Raw genomic sequence first — 21,917 nt, forward strand, 5'->3', positions numbered from 1 at the left:
CTATATCTGCCATGTGCAAACCGCAGTGACAAGCTTCTTACCCCTGAGTTGCCAGTTCCTGTCCATCCATCAGGGCTAAAGCAGAAGAGAATCCTTCTAGGTGGTTCCTTCTATATCCATCATTCGTAATCGCAGCAGCAATCTTCTTCCACCACGTTGCTAGTTTCTCAGCATCCGTTATTCCAAAGCAGCAGTAAAACCCCTCTGGCACTAAGATGACAGGTTCTCTCTTTATCCCTCATTCGCAAATGCAACAGCATGCCTCCGGCACCGAGATACCAGTTTCGCTGCCATCTTTCCTGCCTTTGCAAAACAAAGGTGAACCTTCGTGGCACCGAGATGGCAGGTTCTGTCCTCTATCGCTCCTTTTAAGACATCCAAACTGCGTCATGCGCATAATTCTTCATAGCGTGCCTTCACTTCTCATGTGCTTTCACCAGCATCATCAGGCATCCACCCTCGACACAATCATTTGAGACCGCTCTCTAAGTCGACTCACAGTTCTGACTGCGTCTGAACGACTTATCATCTCCCATGAAGTCCAGTGGACTTGCACTCTGCTCTCGGACGATTTTGACGTTATTATAGCAGAGATTATTTTCCTCCAGTCTTTCAATTCATCAACTCTCCCCAAGCTGGTGCTGTCACTTCTGTTAATTCAGAAATCAGCTGAGGCGTTATTGCTACCTTATCTGAAGTAATTAACCAGCTAAGCACCCCCTCTCCATCTTCTACTCAAAGACAAGCTTTTTGAGGCGCCGAGCCCTACCTCAAATCTCAAATCCAGCATTCTTCTCTGTCAGAGCTTCAGCTCAAAGTTGAGCCACGTCGCTACCCGATCGAGGGTTCCCCTCATTCATCCATTAAGATTTCCGTTGTTTGCAACTTCCTTTGATCTCTTCTCCTGCCATTCCTTCCGAATTGTCCGAGCTCATCCTCTCCACACCACGGAGCAACGTTCGCTCTCCATGCGATCGTCTTTGTCCTCTTCTCCTTCTCTCTCCCCACCTTTACCTACTAAAACGCTGCCAATCCTAAAATGAGGATGTGGGCCCAGCTAGTGAATGGATGTTAAAATCACCCACAATAATTATTTTATCTGAGCTGAGCACTAAGTCAGATAAAAAGTCCCAGAAATCAGACAGAAACTCTGTGTAAGGCCCAGGTGGACAATAGATGATAATAAATAAGACTGGATTCTGAGTTTTACAGCTGGGGTGGACGAGGCTAACCATCAGGCTTTCCAATGAATTAAAAGTCTGTCTGGGTCTTTGGTTAATAAGCTTGAGTGGACGATTGATGCCAAACCCTCTTTTGGCCTGTACTTCGAGGATTCTGATGATTACTATGACTGAGGGACATTCATTCATTAAATTAACATTATGTTGAAACCAGGTTTCTGTGAGGCAGACTAAATCAGTTTATTGATCAATTGTTAATTTATGTACTAACAGGGATTCAACGGGAGACCAAATATTAATCCAGATTTGACTGTTTTACTCTTTGGTGCAGTCGTGGATGCTGTATTGTTCTTTCTTTGTGATTTCTTTATGTTTAAATCATTTTTTCATGATTTTTGGTGATTTGGGAGTAGACATAGGTCGTGTCCAAATTCATGGGCTGCATCCTCCTGAGGACCCGGCCTTCGCGGTCTACGTGGGCCGGGTCCTCAGAAGATCGGGTAGGCCGGAAGTAAACGGCCGTGAAATTGGACGGTCTAGCCTTCTGATTAGCGTCACCGCTGTCTCGGTGGAGTTTAATAAACTCAGCCGTCTGCTCCTTGCTGTCTAAAATATAACAGGACACTGGAGTAAACTCTCGGCCATCTCACACTTCTGTTTAATCAGTTTTCTGTTTGACGTTTAGTCAGCTGTGTAAAAACCAAGGAGGAACCCACCCGGGGGATTAATAAAGTTTTATTTTATCTAATCTAATAACTTTAATCTCAGCCAAACCGATTTACTCACGAACAAACAAAACACTGAAAAAAGCCCAACAATAACATTTTTAGGTTGTCTAAGTGACTTATATATTACGTTTGTCACGGCCGGGCGGGTTACACACAGTAATTCGGCGTGCCCGTGTGGCGTGCTGGCTAGACCCAAGCGCGGCGAAGGCTAGCGGTGGGTTTGGAGCAGGCACGCAGTTATTCTAGTAACGATCAGTGCACGAAGCGTGGCTTCGGAACGGTCGTTACCGACAGAGAGCGAGCGGAGCCGGGAAGAGAAAAAGGATTGAAGGGATAATCACTCACGGTTGCTGAATCAGGCGGAGACTGACGTCGGCAGAGTTTCGGAGCTCAGGTGGGTGGCGTCTCTCTTTTAACCCCGGCCGGCTGACAACGTTTAACCCGAGCAGCGAAAGTCCGCGGTGATCTGAAAATGATGTGCCGGGAGTTGTGCCATTCTCGGCCGCATCAGTAACCCTCGAGCTCCCGGCTAGCTATCGAGCTGGTGGGTAGCAGACGTCTCCGAAAACGTCGAAGCACTTTAGCAAAGATGCGATATCTTGATAAACCGAGCAGATATTTGATGTTTACACAGCTACTTTCTCGCCTGAAAATATGTTAAAAGTTTATTTTGTGACCCAGAAAGATTAGTATAAGAGTAATTTTAAAACTTAGTAGCGGCCGCCATTAGCTCGGAAACTGGAGTTTGGCTGGGCCGCGCTATGAATTCTGGGATATGGTGGGCCACGAAGGACACACCCGACCCATCCTTCAAATTCGGAAAAAGGAGCACGCATTTGTCGGCTGCATTCGGAGGGGTCTACGAATTTGGACAGCCTTCGGCGCGTCGCTGTGACGTAATCGGTCTACAAATGCGGCCTCAGGAGAATGCAGCCCCCATGAATTTGGACACGACAATAGTCTTTAAGGGGATTTTGGAGGGATAAGGGAAGGAGAGAAGCTGCAGACAGCTCTGTAAGACTCTGTCACTCTTTCTGGTAAAGATGTTGGACAGTTCATCTGTTTGAAGCACCTCTTGCACCTCTAGTTCTTCGGCATCTCTGGCTCCACACTCATAATCCAAACATTGATTGGTCACATAACAGCATTTCTGGTTAGATCACATGGCATCAACCCAACTGCATAAAATCTGCATCGCCACCCTTATGCTCTTTCACCTCCTGCCGAACCACCAACTGATGTGAAACTTTCAAAATGTTTTCAGTTCAGGTATAGTGACAGCACAGGGAGGATTAAATTCATGAATTCAGTTATTCATCTACATCAGCAGGGGGTCTGGAGCAGATTGCAGTTGTGTTTTCAGGGAGCTTCAGTCTTTAGTTTGAGTAAAAATGTGCACTGACATTTGAAAACAGGGTCCTTTTTCATATGTCTGCTGTAGCCATCATGTAATTTGCCCATTTCCTCCTTTCTTCCCATCCAGCTTCACCTGCAGCCCAGCTCTTCGGCTCTTCTGTCTCAGTCTAACGTTGGGGCTCTGTTGAAGGAACTGGCTGATGTAGAGAGGCTTCTGAAGGATGTGGACCTGCTTTCTAGTCTGGCTCGCCTGCTGCCCAAAGGGGCCTGTGCTGGTCGAACTCCAGCATCGCCAGCAAACACAACATGGCCTCTCAATGCCACCACATGGGGCCCCAACACAACTGACATTCCCGTAGAGGGTGATGAAGGAGGAGAGGAAGGTGGAGGAGCAGGAAGTGGGAAAGGGAAGAAGGAAACGGAGAATCCTCATTCTCAGTTTTCAGCATTTGTACAGTTATGGGCTGGACTGCAGCCCATTCTGTGTGGGAATAACAGGTGGGTATGACAAAAACTGTCTTTAATTGTATGAGGAATGCTTTTGTCATGTTGTTTTAAATAATATGAACATACATTTAAAGAAGTGCCCACGTGTTTAGACTACTCCTTTTTACAAAAAAGCTACCCAACCGAAGAGAAACAGAAGCAGCCACAGGTTTTATCTTTATATGAACAATGGTTAGAGTACAAAGCATATGCAATGAGAAAGCTCCTCCTCAGCTTCTCAACATAATAAAGTTCTAGCACATAAATTAAATACCAATCACATCAAGAATACGAGAACAGAGAGATTGTTAACAGCTTAAATGGGAAGAAATTAAAATACCAAAATACCTGGATATCAACATCAGCAAGAATGTCAATTAACTGTTTGTGAAAGTGAAATAAGAGGATTACTTCTAGGACTTGTAGACAGTCAACTGTGTGGAATTAAATGAACTGAGCTCTAAAAGGATAAATGGACTGGTTCTTATATAGCGCTTTTCGACTTTTTCTGAGCGCTCAAAGTCTTTATACATTCTCACATTCATACAAGCACTTTTTTCAGTTTTTTTCTGGTTAAACACTTTCTAACATTCACACACACTCATACTCTGATGGATGCATTGGAGAGCACCTTGGGGTTAGTATCTTGCCCAAAGATATTTAACATGCAGACTGGAGAAGCCAGGGATCAAACCACCAACCTTCCCATTAGTAGATGACCTGCTGGATCTCCTGAGCTACAGCTGCCCCACCTCTAACTGATATAATTGTTGTAAATCAAAGTAATTATTGCTAAAACCACAAAATACTATGATAATAAAAAAATGGAATTATTTTCAAACCACTCTGCTGTCCATGCACTTTATCGGCATACCGTTCTTTATGTAGTAAACAAAAAAAGTGTGAAATATCTCAAAACATGCTTTATATTTTAGATTCTTCCAAATAGCCAACCTTTGCTTTGATTACTGCTTTGCACTGTGGCATTTATCTGGGCTGAAAGTATCCTCAGCAGCAGAGGGACTCTTGGTCTTCCTTTCCTGCAGCAGTCCTCATGTGAGCCAGTTTCATCGTAGCGCTTGATGATTTTTGCAACTTTTTGACTGACTGACTTTCAGTCCTTAAAGCAATGATGGGCTGTTGTTTCTCTTTACTCAGCTGATTGGTTCTTGCCATAATGTGAATTCTAACAGTTGTCAAATAGCGCTGTCAGCTGTGTCCCAACCTGACTTCTGCACAAAACAACTGATGGTCCCAGTGGCATTAAGAAGGCAATAAATGAACAAATGGACCCTGACAGGCACACCTGTGAGGTGACTACATCATGAAGCTCACTGAGAGAAGGCCGAGGGTTTGCAGCGCTGTCAGCAAGACAAATGGTGGAATCTAAAATATAAACATATTTAGAGTTATTTATCATTTTTTCTTTGCTTCCATATATCTGGCTTCATCTATTTGATGTCTTCAGTTTGTATCTACAATGTAGGAAGGGTAGTAAAAATAAAGAAAAAGCATTAAATGAGTAGGTGTGTCCAAACTTTTTACCTGTAGTGTATAACCTAGAAGATACAGATCAAATTACAAAGTGCTGTTAGTTATAGTAGGGCTGTCTTGGTCGACACGCCTCTACAATGTTCCATGGAGATCAGAGGTGGTAGCTCTGGATCGGCAGACCTGGTGGTGGTTTCCATCTTCAAAGAAGGGGATCGAACTACTACTGTGATTCCCCACTACTGGGGAATCACACTCCTCAGCCTCCCTGGGAAAGTCTATGCCAGGGTGCTGGAAAGGAGAGTCTGTCCGTTAGTCGAACCTCGGATACAGGAGGAACAATGCGGTTTTCGTCCTGGTCGTGGAACACTGGACCAGCTCTTTATCCTCTCAAGGATACTTGAGGGTGCATGGGAGTTTGCCCAACCAGTCTACATGTGTTTCATGGACTTGGGGAAGGCATTCGGCCGTGTCCCTCGGACTGTCCTGTTGGAGGTGCTCTGAGAATATGGGGTGTCTGGCCCATTGCTACGGGCCATTCGATCCTTATACAACCGTTGCGAGAGCTTGGTCCAACATAACCGACAATAAGTCGGACTCGTTCCTGGTGGGTGATGGGCTCCGCCAGGGCTGCCCTTTGTCACCGATTCTGTTCATAATTTTTGTGGACAGAATTTCTAGGCGCAGCCAAGTGGTGGAAGGCTTCACTTGATTGGTCTCAGAATTTCATCTCTGCTTTTCACGGATGATGTGATGGCCTCCAGCTCGCAGTGGAACGGTTTGCAGCCGAGTGTGAAGCAGTGGGAATCAGATGAGGCACGCATCCAGTTCAGCCATCGGGGAGGGACTCAGAGTAGAGCAGCTCCTCTGCATCGACAGGAGTCAGTTGAGGTGGTTCGGGCATCTGACAAGGACGCTGCCTGGACGCCTCCTGGGTGAGGTGTTCCGGGCATGTCCCATTGGGATGATGCCCTGGGGCAGACCCAGGACGTGCTGGAGAGATTATATCTCTCAGCTAGCTGGGAATGCCTTGGTGTTCCCCCAGACAAGCGGGAGGAGGTGGTGGAGGAGAGGGAGGTCTTGGCTTCTCTGCATAGGCTGCTGCCCCCGCGACCCTGCCGATAAGCGGAAGAAAATGGATGGATGTTACTTAGCAGTACAGTCTGTGCTCTTAACCATAGATCTTGTTGCAGGATAATTGAACCGGAGGCTTTGAAGCAGGGAAACATGAGCTCTCTGGGATTCACCAGCAAAGAACAAAGGAATTTGGGCCTACTGGTTCACTTGATGACTACAAATCCCAAGATCCTCTACTCTCCTATTGGCTCCCAGGTGGACAAAGTGATTCAGAAGGCATGTAAACAGCACTGTCTTTCGTGTATATGTACAAAAAGATTTGCATTATCAATCAAGTATGAACAAAGCTTTTGTCATAACCAGCAAAAATACTCTGTCCAAGCTATTAGTGTGTTTTCTTCCAAAACACTGGGAGGCAGAACGGACTGAATGAGTATTATGTAGATCACCACCATCTAATTTTTAACCCTAACCTGATACAATGTTCATTCAGAACATTTTAAATGTGTTGGTGCAACATGATCTATGCAACACTCCATAATGACAAAGCAAAAGATGTTTCCATTCACTTGTTTTAGAATTGTTGAAAAAAAGGCTGATATTTTGCATTCATACTATTAATCACGCACTTGGATATGACTGTGCTCTGTTGTCTGTGAAATGCTTTTAGAATTTGATTGGAGTCCACCTGTCATAGAACATATGTCTGTGAAGGTTCTCAGTCATCCAGGTCGTCGTAGTCAAAGGAGCTTGCAAAGAAAAGCGTCTGGACTTCTTTAAGTTACTTGAAGAGTTTCACCTCTCATCCGAGAAGCTTCTTCAGTTCTAAGGTCAAATGGTGGAGAGTCCCAGATATAAACCTAGTGGGAGTTTCCCCCCACAGAGGGACAAAGGACCCCTGATGATCCTCTAATCACCTGAGCCAAGGTGTGAAACTGGGTGTGGGTCCCAATCAGCCAGAGTTTCGGGTGAGCTCATTGTGAAACCTGGCCCCACCTTATCATGTGATGTCCTGAGGTCAGATGACCAAACAGCCACTTCACAAGCGCATGGCACAACACAGAAGAGCCACCTCAGCTGTCCATCTGCATCTTAAGGTCAAAGGTCACTCTTTCGAGGACGCCAATGTTCACATTTTGGACAGAGAGGACAGATGGTTTGAAAGAGGAGTGAAAGAAGCATCTATGTCCACTGTGAGCGACCATCTTTGAACAGAGGCGGGGCTTACGACACCAACTCTCTGTCATCTATAATCCAGTTTTGAGATCCTTTCCCAGACGCCTTAACGCCCACTCACATCCTGGGCCATCTGACCTCAGGAATTCGCATGATAAGGTGGGGCCAGGTTTCACAATGAACACACCTGAAACTCTGGCTGATTGGGACCCACACCCAGTTTCACACCTTGGCTCAGGCGATTAGAGGATCATCAGGGGTCCTTTTGTCCCTCTGTGGGGGGAAACTCCCACTAGGTTTATATCTGGGACTCTCCACCATTTGACCTTAGAACTGAAGAAGCTTCTTGGATGAGAGGTGAAACGTCTTCAAGCAACTTAAAGAAGTCCAGACGCTTTTCTTTGCAAGCTCCTTTGACGTCATAGAACATAATTGAAAAGGCCAGTGAGACAGGGCTGTGTCCAAGCACAGATCTGGGAGAAAATATATTTAGGATGTTTAAGACCACGGTGCCCTCCACTACTGTAAGAACTGTGTTACTGTATTGGAAGAAGAAGAAATATAATAGAAGACATTTTATTTATAGATATACATATATTTGTTTATACAGATTCATACAGATTGTAATGAAAAACTAATGTGTTCACTTTTTTCTTTAAAGGCCAATGAGACATTTGCATTTGTTGGGAATGTGACACATTACACCCGGGTGTGGCTCAATATCTCCTCCCAGCTCAGGAGTTTCCTGGAGGAGGGCCAGTTCCACAAGCACCTGGTGTGGCTGCAGCAGGTACATTTACAAAAGAGCCCACTGACATGACGCTGCAGTGCTGTCTGTGCTGGAACATTTACATCCATCTTTTCCTAGAATTAGATTTTGAGTCAGGAGCCTTTTAATTGTGCTCTGCTTCTGCTTCATTCATCTTGTTTTTCTTTGCTCAAGTTGTTCTCAGATCTTCAGCAGCACCCTGAGTTGATAAATGGCACAGACACTGAGCTAATGCAAAGTCTGATGGAAGGAAACTACAGTCTTCCCAACACCTCCACCTTGCTAGAACAGCTGGACACCATTGACAATGCTGCCTGTGGCTGGACACACTTTATGTCTAAGGTCAGCACAGTTTTTATCTTAAATTTTACAAAGATAAAACAATGCATCACTCCAAAAACTTCGTTTTGACCTTATAAAAAAGCAGTACTATAAATTCAGCCACATGACCACATGAAAGCAGCGGCCCAGGTTTGAGTCTGATCCATGTATGTCTTGCCTCCCCCTCTTGCTCCGCTTTTCTGTCTATCTCTACTATTGCTATCCAATAAAGGCAAAAAAATAAAAACACTTATGCATCCTGGATAACTATGCATAGTGTGGATATCGAGTTCAGAAGAGAAAAAGAGTTCTCATTAAGAAGGAAAATACAATAGCTGATTTAAGAAGGGGCCTCCCGGGGAATGAATATGGAGCTGGGACAGGTTTGGACCAAATACTATAATCCCAGAACCAACTGGTGGACATGGGAGGTGATCAGGTTGAAGAAAGTCTTACCTGGCTTCGTTAGCCAATGGGACTCCTGATGCAAAAACTTGGGTGTGGGAGGAGTTTGGGGACATAAAACAAGACTTTTGGTCAGCATCAAGGTGATTCTGGCACATGACTCAGGAGGGGGATGCAGCGCGAGCTTGAACCATATTGTTGGCAATAAGTAGGACTCAGTGAGTGTTGAACCGTGCCAGTTCTGCCCTTGGTCACCAGTTTTGTTCATAGTTTTATGGACACATTATCTAGCCATAGCAGGTGATGGAGGCTCTTGGGGTTTTGTTCATGAGGTCACAGATACAAGTGGTGGAAATTAGTTTCTTTCAAAGGGTGGCTGGGTTCTTCCCTTAGAGATAAGGTGAGATGTTTGTTCATCCGAGGGGGACTTGGAGTAAAGCCTCTGCTCCTCAACATCAGAAGGAGTCCTACTTGATGCCTCCTAGCCGAGGTGTTTCAGGCATATCGTACTGGGACGAGGCACCAGGTCATACCCAGGATATGCTGGAGAGATTATATCTGTCAGTTGACCAATGCAGTGTCCCCCTGGCTAAGCTGGAAGAGGTGGTCAGGGTGGGGGAAGTCTGGGCTTCTCTGCAAGGACTGCTGCTCCTGCGAGCCGAACCTGAATGCAGGGCTGCAATAATAATGACAACAATATTCATTCATTTTTATCTGCTTCACAACAACAACAACAACAACAAAGAAATAATCTTTCTTTATTAATGTTACTTACAGAGTGAAGTCATTATAAGACAAGTGACTGCTAGCTTTTAGCTACGTCTTTCTTTTTGTGTTTAATCACGTACCAGTATTTCATATGTTTGGATTACACATGAAAACACGACTGGTACGCTGGTGTGATATTCACGTGAATTAACTTTTTTTTGCTTGCTTGATTCTGGTGTCAGTCACAACAGTCATGGATGACTCTTTGTGTTTATATTTTATTAAAATTGTTATTAGGAATCCACAGATAAATGCAAAGTCATTGCATTAAATCACACTGAGAAGTTTTTACATTCTATTTAATGTCTTTGGACTTTGTAGAGACAACAGAGACAACAGCACACGATCCTACTGCGTGCTGTAAATATGTAAAGACTTTAATAAGCTCATATGATGGTTTCATCCTGGTGCTAAAACACCAACAGCCTTCTGCAGTGAAACACGATTAGAGTAGAATAGAATAGAATAGAATAGAATAGAATAGTTACTTTAATTGTCCCACAAGGGGAAATGTGGTTGTAACAGCAGCAAAAACAAAACAAAAACCCCCACATATACAAACAGAACAGGACATAGAACAGAAACACACAATCTTCACATATTTACATCATGGACAATAGTTACCAAAACAGAGCACTGTACAGTTATTAAAATTAAAGTGCAGATAAGTGGCAAACCCAGGTGTGTGTCTGTTACTTGTGTTTCCAGGTCAGTGTTGATGTCTTCAAGGGCTTTCCTGATGAAGACAGCATTGTCAACTACACCCTGAATCAGGCTTACCGGGACAACGTTTCTGTGTTTGCCAGTGAGTCGCCTTTGCATGTCCGACTGTAATCATAGTATCTAATGCATTTAAACTGCAGGAGTGAGGTGGACATGCTCTAGATTTTCACAATGTCCTGTTTGTGCTTTGCTTGCAAAAAGGTCACTTGCGTACCCACAGACCTCAGACTGCTTCCAGCTAGAGGTCAGGAGTCAGCTGACCTCCCTTTGGGCATATCTCATTCCACTGAAGCTTCTTCAGTTCTAAAACCAATCGCTCCCAGATTATTTGCCGTAGTGAGAGTTGTCCATTATGAGGGTTGCTGACCCCCTAATGATCCTCTACCTAATCACATGAGCCAAGGTGTGAAAACGAGTGTAGGTCACAATCACCATTGTGGACCCACTGCGAAGCCTGGCCCCACCCAATCGTGTGATTTCTGAGGTCAAAAGGCCCAGGATGTGAGTGGGCGTTAAGGCATCTGGGAAGGATCTCAAAATGTACATGAGTGTGCCCCACACTGCTCCCCCTGGTGGATACACATGACATTACCACTTGATTTCCTAATTGCCGTTTAGGGGCGTTACTACTCATGGTTGCATCATTCACATCACAGGCGGGGATATCACTGCGCTCACCCATCAACCAGCAATCAGTCAGGATTCCTCACAGTCCTGTCAGGGATGAGCAGCTGTTTTAAGTTTCTGTTTCTATATTATTCAGAGTCGTTCATAATCACATGAAGCATATTAAATGCCCACATCAGAGTTTTGATGCAAAATTAGATTTTCTTTACCATTCTAATGTTTTCTTTCCCCAGGTGTGATTTTCCAGACTAATAAAGATGGCTCCCTTCCACCACATGTTATGTACAAAATCAGACAAAATTCCAGCTTAACAGAGAAGACCAATGAAATCAGGAGGGCCTACTGGCGCCCTGGCCCCAACACTGGGGGGAAATTCTATTTCCTGTATGGCTTTGTTTGGATCCAAGGTAAGGAACTGAAATTCACTTACTTTCCCAGTGCTGACCGTTTGATTTGGTTGGAATGAGAATTCTCAGTCTTGTGTGGTTTTTGAACAGTATGTAGATCAACGGTTTTATGCACAGGACCCAAGGGGTGACACACTGATATCAGTGCAGTTTCATTTGTTTTTATGAAGTAAAGGTAACGTGCTTACCTGGCCTTGTGTCAGATTGGCACCCTGTCCAGGATGTACCCTGCCTCTTGCCCTGTGGCAGCTGGGATGGGTTTCAAGCTCCCTGTAACCCTGACCTGGATGAGCAGAAGGGGATGGATTGATGGAACGTGCTTACAACGCTGCAGCAGCAGCATTTTCTAACTACAAATCATATTTTATTTAGTTGCTGAATGCAGGGAAGCCACTCAACTGACACAGAATATTGAATGATGAAATCAGAGTGATAGATGTGTCTGAAGACAACGCAGTGTAAGGCTGTTTAGCCAGGAGAGGTCACAGGCTCTGACAGGGTTGGATCATTATAAAAAGGAAACAGTTGTTTTAAGTTATTAGAATATTTCTACTTCAGTTCATCATCAGCCTGTTTAAAGAATGAGCTTGTAGGTGCTCTCTGTTTATCACCCTCATTCATAACTGAGTACAAGTCACGTGCTGATGTGTAAGCCTGCAGGAGACAGCAAATATTATATATATATAATATATATCTATATATGGTATATATATATATATATATATATATATTATATATATATATATTATAATATATTATATATATATATACTTATATATTATATAATGCCCCAGAGACAATCCAGCACATAACAGCAGGGTGCAAGATGCTAGCAGGCAAGGCATACATGGAACGCCACAACCAAGTGGCCGGCATAGTGTACAGGAACATCTGTGCCGAGTATAACCTGGAAGTCCCGAGGTCAAAATGGGAGATGCCCCCAAGGGTGGTGGAGAATGACCGAGCTAAGATCCTGTGGGACTTCCAGATACAGACGGACAAAATGGTGGTGGCTAACCAACCGGACATAGTGGTGGTAGACAAACAGAAGAAGACGGCCGTAGTGATCGATGTAGCGGTTCCGAATGACAGCAATATCAGGAAGAAGGAACACGAGAAGCTGGAGAAATACCAAGGGCTCAGAGAAGAGCTCGAGAGGATGTGGAGGGTGAAGGTAACGGTGGTCCCCGTGGTAATCGGAGCACTAGGTGCGGTGACTCCCAAGCTAGGCGAGTGGCTCCAGCAGATCCCGGGAATAACATCGGAGATCTCTGTCCAGAAGAGCGCAGTCCTGGGAACAGCTAAGATACTGCGCAGGACCCTCAAGCTCCCAGGCCTCTGGTAGAGGACCCGAGCTTGAAGGATAAACCGCCCGCAGGGGCGTGCTGGGTGTTTTTTTGTTATTATATATATAATGTTCTAGCTCACTCTTTCTCCATATTTATGTCGAATATTGTCACTGAGTTTCCCATGAAAAATGTTTAAGCATAAATATAAAATAAGGGTTATATAATTTTACTGTATTGTATATTTCATCATGTGAATTAAGAAAAATCTTAATTTTTTTAAAGTGATTAATTTGTAAATCAGTCTGACTCACAACATCCTTTATTACCCAAACCGTCACCATCAGCTGATATACAAATATGTAACACGCACGCTGGAGAGAAATACGAACCCTGTCTCGATTCTCTTTTCCAGACATGATAGAGAGAGCGATCATCAACACATTTGTGGGGCATGACGTGGTGGAGCCTGGCAACTACGTTCAGATGTTCCCTTATCCATGCTACACCAGAGACGAGTAAGGGACGGACTAACACGTAGCCCTGTACTGTATTTACTGGGATTCTGTTTGTGTGATAATAATAAACAAAATAATGACACGTTACCATTAGAAAGTCATGTAAACAGAATGTCTTAAGCAGTTTGAAAAGTTCATTTAAACGTGACCAACGATCGGTTTGGATGAATATATTCCTGCATCAGCACATCTGTCTGTTACTGTGATCATCAGCTCATACCCTGTGTTACTGTTGTCTTTGCAGTTTTCTCTTTGTGATTGAGCACATGATGCCTCTGTGTATGGTGATCTCTTGGGTTTACTCAGTGGCCATGATGATTCAGCATATTGTAGCTGAGAAAGAGCACAGGCTTAAAGAGGTGAGTGTTTGTTAGTGTGATTGGTCCACACGACAGCGTGCTCAAAGATTGTTGGGGATGGGAGCAAACAATTAGTTTTAAACCAAAGCAAAGATTGAAACTTTAAACAAACATTTGAAATATAGGGCTTGTATTTACAAAAAACATGCAGTACGGCTCAGTGATAGAATCGCTCGCAGCATTTCGTGCATGTCAACCATGTCAACACCCCCCAAGCAAGTCCAGCTTATTGCTGGTAATGTGGAGCAGTGTCTCACAACAGTTGGACAGTGATGGACAGTGATTTCAGTGATGGGCCCAAGCACTCATGTACCTGAGGGACATGATCGCATGTCTCCATGTCCACACCCACTGGTCCAGAGCTGGTCCAGTGTTCTGCAACCAGGACAATAACTGCATGGTTCCTCCGGGATCTGAAGTCTGATAAGTAGACGAACTTTCCTGACCAGGTCCAAGATGAAGCGACTCTCTCCTCCTCTGGTAGAAACCCGTCATACAAGCAGCAAGCTGAGGGAATGCAAGGATGCTCACCCTGCCTGTTACCTCTCACCGAGACCAGTGGAATAAATGTGCACGAGCAAGCAGCTGCGAAGAGTCACCAGTGAACTGCTCCCAGTATGTGTGCAGCTGTGTGGCTCCTTTATGTTTCCTTTAGTGTTGAAAAGCAGGGTTGCTCCACAATCCATGGCAACATTGTTCCACGCTGTACATCAGCGCGCAGCCTTAGTGCTGCTCTTTGCTGCCTCCTCTCAGGCCACTTTGATACTGCGACCACGCCAGCCTTAAAAACACAAACATGGGTCCATGTTCTGCTTAGTAAACTTACTTCTTGATTTTGTGCCACTTTTTGCATTTTCACATTTTTAATGATAAGATTATAATGGTTTTTTTTACATTGATTAATACCTTACACCAAATACATATTATATGTTAACTTGTTGAATGGAATTAAATTTTATAAAACAGTGTAAAAGTACTTTTACTGCTTAAGTACTTTTGAAACATGAGAAGTTTTATTCAATCTTACGCTGATAGGTTAATAAAAAAAAGACGAGCTGCTGTTTCTCCCGGCAGTCAGGGACTCGTCATCACTTTCCTCCTGCTTACGGCGTCCCTGTCTGATCTTTGACTTCTGTTTATCGTACACTCGCTCACAGCTCTCAGTGTACGATAAACATACTGGGCACCAGTATAACTCAGTGGGCGACCATATGACACAAGGCAGCAGCCTGGGCTCTCTCTGCTCACCTGTCTGTCGTCACTACTGGTGTCAAATAAAGACAAAATACCAAAAAAATATATCTCTCGGCTGGCCTGGGAACGCCTTGGTATTCCCCCGGATAAGCTGGAGGAGGTGGCTGGGGAGAGGGAGGTCTGGGCCTCTTTGCTTAGGCTGCTGCCCCCGCGACCCGGCCTCGGATAAAGCGGATGAAGGTGGATGGATGGATGGATACCAAAAAAAACGGGGCGATCGTGGCTCAAGAGTTGGGCGTTCGTCTTGTAATCGGAAGGTTGCCGGTTCGAGCCCCGGCTCGGACAGTCTCGGTCGTTGTGTCCTTGGGCGAGACACTTCACCCTACTGGTGGTGGTCAGAGGGCCCGGTGGCGCCAGTGTCCGGCAGCCTCGCCTCTGTCAGTGCGCCCCAGGGTGGCTGTGGCTACAATGTAGCTGCCATCACCAGTGTGTGAATGTGTAAAGCGCTTTGGGGTCCTTAGGGACTAAGTAAAGTGCTATACAAATACAGGCCATTTACCAAAAAAACAACATTAAAAAACCAAAAACGCTCTGTGCAGACTGATCATGATGATGAAAGACAGAAGACTTTATGTCTTTATTTGCTTTGTTGTGAAGCAAACAATCCTGCAGCATAAGTCGGGGCCCAAAACCAAAAGCCACCAGTGGGAATATGTAGAGAATGACCCAGAATTTACTTCAGCTTAGTGACACTTGGACATTATCCTGAACTGTGTGTGTTACATTAAAAGACCTCAAAGTGCTGCAGGTGTGTGTGAGTGGGTAAACGTGGGTTATAGTGGTCACTAGAAAAATAACACCACTCCCATTACTTCACAAAATTCACTTTCACAAATTTCCCGAATTTATCATTAAAAATAAGGATGTGTGTGAAACAATGAGTGACGGAACAAAGTGTCTCAGTGTGGAAAAGGTCAGAAAGCCGTTTCTACAGTTGTGGGACTCCAGCGAACCACAAATGCCAGAAACACAGAATAGTGGTGACCCCTCCCAGGAGGAGCCGACCAACCAGAGTTAACCCTGTTTTTCTGTCTCAGGACATGAAGACTTGCTGTGGTAAACGGAAACAGGATTTCTGCCAAAACATCCAATAAGGAAAATGTTTGTCCATCTGTTTGTGACCTCAAGCTGAAGCACGCTTCAGCAGGACAATGATCCAAAACACAGCAGCAAGTCCAAGAAACACAACTCTGACCTGCTCAAAGTCCTGACCTGAGTCAGACTGAGATGCTCAAAAACCCTCCAGTGTGGCTGAGTTACAACAATTCTGCAAAGACAACCCTCTCCTCCACAGAGTGTAAAACGCTCACTGCCAGTTATCACAAACACCTGAGTGCAGCTGTTGCTGCTGAGGCCCAACCAGGTTTAGGGGCCGTGTAGCTTTGGGGTTTTGTCCACTTATTCATAAATACTTTTATTTAGCAGCTGCATTTTGTGTTTAGTGTGTTGTATAAGAGTCAAAGACTTTTTCACACTACTGTGCATACTTGCAAGTAACCATAGTGTCTCTGTCTCAGGTGATGAAGATGATGGGTCTGAACAATGCAGTCCACTGGGTGGCGTGGTTCATCACGGGCTTTGTCCAGCTGTCCATCTCTGTCACTGCTCTCACGGCCATTTTAAAGTACGGCCGGGTGTTGCTCCACAGCGATCCCTTCATCATCTGGCTGTTCCTTACCATCTATGCCGTGGCTACTATCATGTTCTGGTAAGACTTCTGGCTCAATGCCTCAGTGTGCACAGCTTCACGGGTAATGTTTAGTACAGAACAGGAAGGGGATACTCTCACCACAGGGTCAAAGGTCAGTTTTGCCCAGACCTCCAATATATCTACTGGTGTGCATGAGATAAACTATGAATTGAAATGCTATGTGAATATAACTTGTAAAGCATGGTGCATTTAAGCCTAGAAAGATAAAACTCATTGAAAAAAATTAGGAAATTGTCAGTTAGCATTTATCGGTACAGTGGAGAACGCATAATTAAATTTTTACCTCTGACAGCAGTTTGATAAGATTAAGCACTTCCTTCCTACCATCTGCAATCAAATCTTATTCGATACTCGCTGGTCATTCTCACTTAAACAAGAGGGTGAATGAACTTTAACATGTGTAAGTCTGGCAGTGTTTTCAGTAGTTACAAGAAGCACTCTGAGCACAAACCTCCACCAAGGCAGCTCACTCTTTAGGTTTCAGGGAATAAGATTATAATATGCATTTATTATTTTTACTTTATTCTTTTAAAGAATACTTTAAGACGTTTGCAGTGCATGAATGTGCAGGCTTTTGTTATTTGTCCTGTGGAAACCCACTTATACTATTTTATTATTTATTTATGTGGACAGTACACGTGTAGCATTCATTACACATTTAAATGTTTCGTTGACCTTGAAGAAGAGGTCAGACATGAAATGATATTTAAATATTAATTAGATATTTTCTATTTGTTGACAATACACACGACTGTGAATATAAACTCTCCACCCATTTAACGTTTCATTTTAATCTATTCAGGACTTATCGAGGCATCATGTTTACAGACATAATGACAGGATGAGATGCATGCAAACTCTACCAGGGAGGTACTTCATTACCTGAAGTAACTTTATTACCATATACCAAATAAAATGTCCATCCTTCCTGCGAGCAGTCTTTATCCTCGGGTCCTCTGCCAGAGGCCTGGGAGCTTGAGGGTCCTGTGCAGTACTTTGCTGTTCCTGCGCTCTGCTGAGGCCACGCTCCCTGTTGGGGATCACTGCTCTGAGCGCTCCGATTAGGACTGGAGACCTTCACCCTCCAAATCTTCTATTCAGTTTTATTTATACGGCAACAACAGTCGCCTCAAAGTGCTTTATATTGTAAGGCAGACCCTACAATAATACAAAGAACACAGAAAATCCCAACAGTTAGATGGCCCCTGTGAGTAAGTGCTTTGGCGACGGTGGGAAGGAAAAACTCCCTATTAACAGGAAGAAACCTCCAGCAGAACCAGGCTCAGGGAGGAACTCACATCTGCTGCTATTTGATGGGGATGAGGGGAGGAAGACAGGATGAAGACATGATATAGAAGCGAGACAGAGATTAATAATAACTAAATGCAGAGAGGAATGAGAAAGATGACTTAAGAAGAAACACCCAATGCATCATGGGAATCCCCGGCAGCCTACGTCTATTGCAGCATAACTAAGGGAGGATTCAGGGTCACCTGGTCCAGCCCTAACTATATGCTTTAGCAAAAAGGAAAGTTTGAAGCCTGATCTTGAAAGTAGAGATAGTGTCTGTCTCCTGAATCCAAACTGGAAGCTGGTTCCACAGAAGAGGGGCCTGAAAACTGAAGGCTCTGCCTCCCATTCTACTTTTAAATACTCTAGGAACAACAAGTAGGCCTGCAGAGCGAGAGCGAAGTGCTCTAATAGGGTGATATGGTACTACAAGGTCATTAAGATAAGATGGGGCCTGATTATTTAAGACCTTGTATGTAGGGTCTACCTTACAAGGCGCCTTGAGGTGACTGTTGTTGTGTTTTGGCACTACATGTAGACTGACTGGGCTCCCAGTTGGATTTTTGCAAAAAGGTGGCGTTCCCACCAGGGAAGAGTTGCTGTCCCAAGTGGAGGAATTGAAGTATCTTGGCATCTGTGATGGAAAACAAAAGATTGACAGATAGATTGGGGCCATTTTTGCATGTAGTCCTACCTGGAGGAGGCTCAGGGCACGCCGGAGAAATGTCCCTCCATTGGCCCGATAATCCCCTCAGTGTTTCCTGAGATTCCTGAGGTCTGGGTTTCTGTTGTTAGGCTGCTGTCCTTAAGACATGGTTATTCATGGACGGATGGATGGATACTAAGCTGTCAGTATGTCAGTGTAAGAGGAGTTTGTAGTCAGCCTCCTGTGGTCAGGACTTTTTCGTTCAGTGCTGGAGGTTTCTGCCAGACATGGAAAACCTGGTGTCTTGAGTTTTAATGTTAGTGAGCATTGAGTGATGATTATTTTTGAAAAATCGTGAACCTTGTCTTTATATGTAGTGATTTTGCTGCACATCTCATTGTATTTGTAAAAACTTGTGGAATATGTCCTGAAACAAATGAAGCGTAACTTTTTTCCCAGTTTCCTGGTGTCAGTAATCTACTCCAAAGCTAAGCTGGCTTCTGCCTGCGGAGGAATCATCTATTTCCTCAGCTATGTGCCCTATATGTATGTGGCCATTAGGGAAGAGGTGGCTCACGACAAGATCACTGCCTTCGAGAAATGCATTGCTGTAAGGCATTTTACATTTCTTTCCTTATTCACCAATCAAAACTCTTTGAATTTGTGGTGCGTTGGTAAAATGTTCTTTATCTGTTGTTCTGTGAAATCAGATAATCCACATTGTTTCCTTCTCTTTTAGTCTCTGATGTCTACCACAGCTTTTGGCCTTGGCTCCAAGTATTTTGCTCTATACGAGGTAGCAGGTGTTGGCATTCAGTGGCAGACCATAAGCCAGTCACCTGTAGAAGGCGATGACTTTAACCTCGGTCTCTCCATGATGATGCTCATCATTGATGCTGGCGTGTACGGTGTGCTGACCTGGTACATAGAGGCTGTGCATCCAGGTGTGAAATCCTTGCTCTCTCAGGTTTTCTCCCAACAAACGTTATTTAGGAATCTTCTGCTGATTCGATTTTCCCTAATTTTCCATTAGGAATGTATGGGCTGCCGCGCCCATGGTACTTCCCACTGCAGAGGTCCTACTGGTCTGGCAGTGGCCGTGTGGAGACCTGGGACTGGCCTTGGTGCGGAGGTGGAGCTGCCAGGCTCAGTGTGATGGAGGAGGATCAGGCTTGTGCGATGGACCACCGGAGGAATGGTAAAAACCAACAATATGGTGCTCGAGGACAAGATTCCCATATTCTGTCAATCAGCTTAAAAACACTGTAATACACACCGTCCTAAACTTCAGTAAAAGGATAAATATTATTTATCCATCCATAATATCATTAAATATTAAATATTATTATTTCCTTACACAGGAACCTTTCCAAGTTTGCATGTTTGAGCAGGATTATGAATTTCCAGATTCCAATGTGACACACGAGACAGTTCAGTTCAAAGTGACATGAAGCCACGCCCCTTTTATTTCCTTATTTGTCCCGAGTAAATAATAGTGCTGAGTTCAAATCTCCATGCAGAAACCACAGGGCCTCTCCCTGTTTCAGGCATGTGGTTATTTGCCTCTCCTCTTAGTGCTTTTAACAAAAGAAGTGGAATTAACGACGGAGAAAAACACTTTTTAAATCGATATTTTTATAAATGATTCCGATTTTGTTCTCACTGTCATTCCAACTCCAGAGGAGATCCGCGGGATAGAGGAGGAGCCCAACCACCTTCCCCTGGTGGTGTGTATAGACAAACTGACCAAGGTGTACAAGACAGGCAGTAAACTGGCCCTGAACAAACTGAGCCTCAACCTGCATGAAAACCAGGTGGTTTCCTTCTTGGGACACAATGGAGCTGGGAAGACAACTACAATGTGAGAGGCAGTGTGCAGCATGTAGTAATGGTTTTTATTGTGCAGCTCCGGCACTGGAGAGCTCAACGATTTACTCTTGCATGGTTTTGTAGATCACACTGAGACATGCAGGTTTTATAAGACTCATATATAATGAAATATAAACATTCATGATCTGTTCTTAAATGTTCAGCCTGCTGCAGCTACACACAAACAAACAAAAAAAGAAGAAAATAAAAATATGATATTTTTTAAAGATATATTGGACCAAACAACATTTAAGCAACAAATCCTGTTTAATGTATCACTGTGACCTGTAATCTAAACTGTATGTTCATAGGTCCATCCTGACAGGGTTGTTCCCGCCCACGTCTGGCTCTGCCACCATCTATGGCCACGATATCCGCACTGAGATGGAGCGTATTCGACAGAACCTCGGGATGTGTCCGCAGCACAACGTCCTGTTTGACAAGCTGAGTGTGGAGGAGCATCTGTGGTTCTACTCCAGGCTCAAAGGCATGGCTGAAGAAGACATCTGCAAGGAGATGGACAAGTCAGCTGCTTTTATTCAATTCAGTTTTATTTATGTAGCGCCAACTTACAGCAGCAGTTGTCCAGAGGCACCTTGTATTGTAAGATAAAGAGCCTATGGAAATTCAAACTGTGCATATGTAAAGGCACTGAGGTCACAGCTTGATGCTGTTTAGTTGTTTGGGACTCATTAGGGTTTAACTTGCCTCACTTGTTTAATGTTTCACTCAACCAGTGTCAGTGCTCCCTGACAACCAATAACTCTCTCTGTGTGTGTGTCCAGGATGATTGTTGACCTGGAGTTGTCCAATAAGCGTCACAGCTTGGTGCAGACATTGTCTGGTGGGATGAAGAGAAAGTTGTCTGTCGCCATTGCCTTTGTTGGTGGTTCCAGGGCCGTCATCCTAGACGAACCAACCGCAGGGGTGGACCCCTACGCCCGCCGAGCCATCTGGGATCTCATTCTCAAGTACAAACAAGGTGAGTGACTCCTAGGCATCGTGCAGAGTGACATGACATCAATCCAGGGATTCAATCCTCACCAAAGATATTTAAGTGTTGTTCAGTCTGAGCATATTTCTTGTATGCATGTGGGAAAAAATGTCCTCTGTGTTCAGTTTTCAGAATATTGTTGCAGAGGCACGCTCTATCCTTTTTTTGATGTCCTGCTTGGTAAATGTAACCCAAACCACCTCCTACATATGTGTGTGGCTCCTCTGCCTTAGGCCGCACAATTCTGCTGTCTACTCACCACATGGATGAAGCAGACCTTCTGGGAGATCGCATTGCCATCATCTCACACGGGAAACTCAAATGCTGTGGCTCCCCACTCTTTCTCAAGAGCACTTATGGAGATGGATACAAGCTGACACTGGTCAAAAAGCAGAGCGAAGGCCGAGGTGTGTGTGTGTGTGTGTGTGTGTGTGTGTGTGTGTGTGTGTGTGTGTGTGTGTGTGTGTGTGTGTGT

The 21,917-nt window shown here is 44.4% G+C and overlaps 1 protein-coding gene across 1 annotated transcript in view; it reads left to right on the plus strand.

Annotated features, from left to right (window-relative positions):
• The window catches only part of abca2 (ATP-binding cassette, sub-family A (ABC1), member 2), a gene marked incomplete in the record, with an annotated part of 105,889 nt that overhangs the window by 41,406 nt on the left and 42,566 nt on the right, over positions 1-21,917 (plus strand). The window contains 16 exon segments of the mRNA XM_014340285.2: positions 3,393-3,763; positions 6,436-6,595; positions 8,157-8,285; positions 8,439-8,606; positions 10,467-10,563; positions 11,342-11,515; positions 13,217-13,319; positions 13,564-13,678; positions 16,450-16,640; positions 19,039-19,189; positions 19,319-19,523; positions 19,613-19,777; positions 20,260-20,440; positions 20,760-20,972; positions 21,234-21,430; positions 21,676-21,849. Coding sequence (XP_014195771.1) covers positions 3,393-3,763; positions 6,436-6,595; positions 8,157-8,285; positions 8,439-8,606; positions 10,467-10,563; positions 11,342-11,515; positions 13,217-13,319; positions 13,564-13,678; positions 16,450-16,640; positions 19,039-19,189; positions 19,319-19,523; positions 19,613-19,777; positions 20,260-20,440; positions 20,760-20,972; positions 21,234-21,430; positions 21,676-21,849 — 2,794 coding nt within the window.

Source organism: Haplochromis burtoni, unplaced genomic scaffold, assembly GCF_018398535.1.
Source record: "Haplochromis burtoni strain Fernald_Lab_line unplaced genomic scaffold, NCSU_Asbu1 Contig_341, whole genome shotgun sequence".
Taxonomy (NCBI): Eukaryota; Metazoa; Chordata; class Actinopteri; order Cichliformes; family Cichlidae; genus Haplochromis; species Haplochromis burtoni.